Source organism: Cupressus sempervirens, chromosome 8 (genome assembly GCF_028749045.1).
Source record: "Cupressus sempervirens isolate cs-2001-9-10 chromosome 8, ASM2874904v1, whole genome shotgun sequence".
In the NCBI taxonomy this organism is placed as follows: Eukaryota; Viridiplantae; Streptophyta; class Pinopsida; order Cupressales; family Cupressaceae; genus Cupressus; species Cupressus sempervirens.
Window position 1 is genome coordinate 613,896,731 of NC_143125.1, and position 5,689 is coordinate 613,902,419.

General features: G+C 33.3%; 1 protein-coding gene across 1 annotated transcript; it reads right to left on the reverse strand.

Annotated features, from left to right (window-relative positions):
- Positions 1-232: 232 nt before the first annotated feature.
- Positions 233-1,883, reverse strand: LOC149543918 (serine/threonine-protein kinase PEPKR2-like). The gene is made up of 3 exons (XM_089796348.1): positions 1,178-1,883; positions 706-1,002; positions 233-615 (listed from the first exon to the last, which is right to left on the reverse strand). The coding sequence occupies exons 1-3, from the start codon at positions 1,881-1,883 to the stop codon at positions 269-271; spliced, it is 1,350 nt and encodes a 449-aa protein (XP_089652474.1). The 3' UTR covers positions 233-268.
- Between the last annotated feature and the right edge of the window lie 3,806 nt (positions 1,884-5,689).

Below are 5,689 nucleotides of genomic sequence, written 5' to 3' on the forward strand. Positions count from 1 at the left end.
GATTTCATGTGTTCTACATAGACTTTTATTTTTCTGTAAGCATCCCTTGACAATCCTTTACCATTCTTGTATCATTCTTCATAAAAAAAAAATATACAATTCTTCCATTTACAATTTGAATGTTGTAGATACATATACAATATAAAAAAAGCACCACCTTAGGGTGCAGTATAAGCTTCTGGTGAGACCAAATTTATCCCACAAAAACATAAAAGGACTCAAATATCAGCTATGGAATATGCTGAGTCTAATCAGTACAATTCAGCATTCAACATGTTGTACAAAGAGGCAATCTTGAATAAATAGAGCTCTGTCCAAGGCAAGGATAGGCATCCATGTTGAATCTGTTCTTTTTATGTTTGGATATTTTCATCTGTGAAATTGTAGCACATAGAACATCCACAAGATCCATGTTTGTTTCTTGTTCTCTACAATCTTTCTCTGAAAGAGATAAAAGAGCATGATCAACTGCATCAACAAGTGAGGAGCGTAAATTCTTGCATATACACTTCTCTTCTGTCTCTTTCTTTCTCTCTACCTTGTATGGAAACATCAAATTTGACTCCTTAAAGAGCTCCATATCAGATTTTGTATGATACAAGATCCAAGGATGGACTATAAAACAAAGAGAAAAGTGCATAAGAAAAACCTCAGAATGACTGTATAAATTTATATAAAAAATGTGAAGCTAGAAAATATACATACTCAAGGCTTCCTCTGGAGAAATCCTCTTCTCAACATCCCTTGAAAGCATCCTAGAAAGCAAATCCTTGGCAGGCTCAGAAATAGATTTCCACTTATCAGTGAAGAAATTTAATTGCACATTTTTCACTGCCTCAATGATGGTATCTATAGAATCCCCACAAAATGGTAAGGTACCAATCAAGAGCCCGTGTAGGATGACACCAGTAGCCCATACATCCACCTTTTCTGTATATTTCCCTGCCAAAACTTCAGGGGCTACATATGCGGGACTGCCAGCCAAACCTGATAAATTTTGACCTACACTCAATACAAACAAGAGTTTTAATTTATAACAATATTTATATTTAGAATTAATTTAAAGAGTTTGGATTTCATAAAACGAATAGAATTCTATTGATATAAATATTGAAAATAGTCTTTTAACTATAAAAAAGAAAAGAACTCTACTAATTTGAAAGTGTGAATGGCATACCATTTGCCACATGCACCGACATGCCAAAATCACATAACTTCATCTGTCCATCACTGGATAAAAGAATATTTTGGGGCTTGATGTCCCTGTGAACAACTCCCATTTCATGGCAGTGTTGAATTACATCAAGCAGTTGTCTGATCAATTGTGCGGCTTCCCTCTCTGAATAACATCTCTTTTTCACATAATCAGCAAGACCTCCCCTAGAGCAAATCTCCATTACAAGATGCAAAGAATCTGCATCTTCATACACAGAATGAAGTGTTACAATGTTGGGATGACCTAAGAGGTGTTGCATAATCTCCACTTCTTTGTATACATTTTGTGGAGAATCTTTGGGCACAGTCTTGCATGCCATCATTTCTTGTGTGACTCTGTTCTTCCACAACTTTACAACTCCGTATTTGCCTCTGCCCAAAATTGGACCAATGTAATAATCAGATTCAATTTTATGATCCCTAATGATTTGAGTGGTTTCCTCTATGCAACCACATTTCCTCTTTATGCCTCTTGGAGTTGTATCCTTCAAGAAGATACCTCTTCTTGGAGTAGAAACAGTAACAACAGGTGGTTGGTGATATTGTGGAGAGTTCAAATGTTTAAGTGAGAAAAGGGAGGTAGAGGCTGAGGTTGATGCACCATCATCACATGAGCAAATCATATGGTCTGATACAATGTTCGTTCTACTCTTCTTTACAGGAGTCATCTTTGCTTGGACCTCAGATTGCCTGCCAGAAATCACAAAAATCATGTTGAATTTCAATTTGTAAAAGAAAGTTGATCCTATTATTTTGGATGTTACAAACACAGCCTAATTCATCTGTATCAATAAATTTAAGAGTAACGAAAACCTGCTAAAACAATCCAACAATGTATACACAATTGTATCTAAATCATTCTATCTCAAATGATAGTGCAGTAATCACAACCTCCTGTGGATACCATTAAAATGCGTCAATGGTTAAGAAAACTAGTCCCCTTCAAATATCATAGCCTTAATTTTAGTCTTATTGAATGTTAGAAACACACAGACCAAATTATTTGTAGCAATATATTCAGAAATTGTGACGACCAGCTAAACACGGGATAATTTGATAAAACTCTGAAAATAATTATACAATACTCTATATACCATTCCTCTCAGAACACTTGCATGTCATTACTCTAAAAACACATATAATGCATTAATCCAATCCTAGTATAATGCCATTAGAATGGTGCGATGGCCCCAAAACAAATTACCCTTCAAAGCGTTAATATATTTCTAACCCTCATCAGCACCTCTCTTTGATCATATTATCAAATCACATTATCAAGAATCCAGAAAAAAGTTTGAAAAAAACAAACCCATTCCAGCAACAAATGATGAACAACAGAAGAACGAATCAAATCAGCAACGGAAGACTGATCTTCATAAGTTAGTCTGCACCATACTTTCTAAAAAAATGAAATATAAATCAAAAAAATGTATTTCAGATTGGGAAAGATCTGAACAACAACAACAAAGGGGCTATAGCTCATGTGACAGAGCACCCATGTCGAGCATAGTGTCCAGGAGACCCAAGATTTGACTCCGAGATAGACCATAAAAAACAATCGAGAAAAAAGATGCGCAGAATAAAAGACACTTGCCTAATCTCAAGTGCTTGTCGAAAAGAGCGTCCGCTTCGAAAAGACCCTCTGCGACATCTCCATTTGCAGTAGCTGAGACGTTTTGGCCATCCAAATCGCTCACCAATCCCTCGACCGGCGAACTGACGGACTTGGCATCAGCTTGATTTTCCCCGATGAGAGCAGAACTTTCCGGCGGTACCTTCCCCAATTCAGAGGGCTCCTTTTGAAAGTTTTCTTCAGCCAAGATCACATCAGGTGCTTAGTGGCCTCGGCAGGTGCTCCAGAAGAAGCCATTGTTGAATCGAGGGTAAGCTTTACAAATTACCCCTGAAACAAGTGTTTTTAAAGAGAGTAAACGGGGGTGAGATGAAGGGCTGCGTTCAGAAGGTGGAGGGAAAGATTGATTTTCGAATGGGGAGGGAAAACATCCGAAGCGTTTAATACAAGAATTGGTGCGGGGGGGGAAGCTGCGAAGCAAATCGATTTTAGCAAATTGCCAAAAATGGCTGTGATGTATTAAATTAATTGTCAGGGAAGATAAAAGTTTTTATTTCCACTTGTCTTCACATTAGGAAAAGCATGCCCTTCTCTGCCCTAAATATAGATGATGAACACTAAATAATGGCCTCAACTTAGACTTTTTTCTCTGTTTTCTTCCACGGGTATTTTTGACACAGCTTTTGACAAGCATTCAGAAAACTGACACACGTGGGATCGGGATTGGCATTTTTAATATAACGATAATTTAATTTTGTAGATAAAATTCTGGTTGATGTTTTCATATGAAGAAAGTGTGCTTTAATTTTCAGAAAATTATTTATTTTTCAACGTGATGAAGTGTGTCTGAAATATGGTGTAACACAATTTGTCGTCTAAACTAACAATAAACAGTTGGTCTCAATTTCAAAATTCTATTTCATTCTTTTATGTAGAAGAATATTTTTCTATAATAAATAATTGATTTTAATTTATAGGCTTTTTTAGTTAACCTTTTTGTGTGCCTATGAAATTATTGCTCATTTGTAATTGTAGTAAAAGTAGTTTTGACTAGTTTTTAAACTATTATAGATTATATAATTTAATAAATTTAGATTATATACCTCATTCAATTTTGTTTGTTTTTTCGGGCGAACAATTATAAAATGATTAAGTGTTCAACATATTTGTCATGTTTGTAGAGTAACATTTATAATTCAGAGTGTTCTAAAGTTTTTCAAATGTTTGAGTCTCAATACAAAGTTTGTTTTTTTTTTTTTTTTTTTAAATTTTATTTACAACATTGAATCAATTGTTGAAATCCATCAATATATTTGTAAATAAATAGAAGTTGTTGATTAATAAAAAAAGTATCTGGGAGCTATGACCATTTTTTCAGCCTAGTGTTTGTGTTGATTTTTTATTACCTAAATTTCTTTATTTGTTATTTGTAATGAGATATATGTGACATGTCTATTTGAGAAAGGTGTATGTGTGAAGTGAATATTCAATTTTTTAATATTTAAACTTTAGCATTACATTATTATGTATGTTTAAAGCCACAAATAAACCATATGTGAAATATGTGCTCATTTGAATCAAATCAAGTGTGAGAGAAACAAACCATATGTAAAATAATTCTTAGGACTCACCCATCAGATACTACTATATATATAGAGAGAGAGAGAGGAAGAGGAAGGGGGTTCAATTTACTTTCATGCATCTTATCATGAAATATACTTTTTCAAATTATTGTGAAATTTCAATAGTGATGATATTTTATAAATGAATAGCTCTTCTAATATATCTTAAGCAAGAATCATTGCATCAATATAAAGAATAAAATTCTACATTTTAATTTAATTTACAAACTCTCTCCTTCTTATCAATAATTAAAAGTATATTATGCATTATTAAAATGTACCACCACTTTCTTGAGTACGAATTCTATTTATTTATTTATTTCTACAGTACATTTAACAATCTTCATTCCAAACTCGTTACTAATAAACTTTTTATTACTCGTTACTAATAAACTTGTTACCAAGTTGTGGTGCCAAAAAGAGGGTGCAAGTGGCCACTATTTTTGTAAAATTAGAAATTTCTAAACTTCAACAAGCGTTTGAAGATAGTTATGCTCAAAATTTTAAGATATGACAAAAAGAAAAGTAGTAATCCTTTGAATCTAGCTTCCAAACCACTATTTTTTATCAAAATGGTTTAGTTTTAGGCCCTCAAAAAAGGGGGCCATCGAAAGAGCTACTATTTTTTAGAAAAAAATATAACATAGTGCAAAGTGTGGCCCCCCTAAAATTTAAACTTTTATTTTGAAATTTTGTATTCGCTCTAGGTAAAACTTATCTAATATTGTGTAGTTTATCCCAAAATTTTTGGGTAATTCTATACTGTGTATTTCATTTTTAATGAATTTTGTACGTGGAAACATCCCAAAAGTGTGAAATATCTATGTGCTCCCCCTAGAAATTATTTTTTAAAATCTAAAATAAAAACTTATTTTTTTCCAAGTGTGTATAATGGAGTCTAGTTTCTTAAAAACTATTTTTTTTGCAAAATTCGATGAACGAGCTAAAATATACACACCAATTAGTACATCTTGCTTTTTGAGAGAAAATGGACATACATTCAAAAGAAATTATAATTGAAAGGCTTGGAATAAATTATATGGTTATATAGCTAACACAGAGATCTATAATACCATTTAACTTTATTTTATCAATTCTCAACCATAGGGAAACTTGAAGGAGAGCACAAAAGAAAAAACAAGCACTTTTTGTATGCTTGCTACAAAACACATCTTAGACCAGTTTTAGAGCCTCCAAACCTTTGGGTTGGATCCCCAAGGAAAATCCAAGCCTTAGGCTTGGTGGTATCCAATGCTTTAGATAGTGTGTGCATGCAATA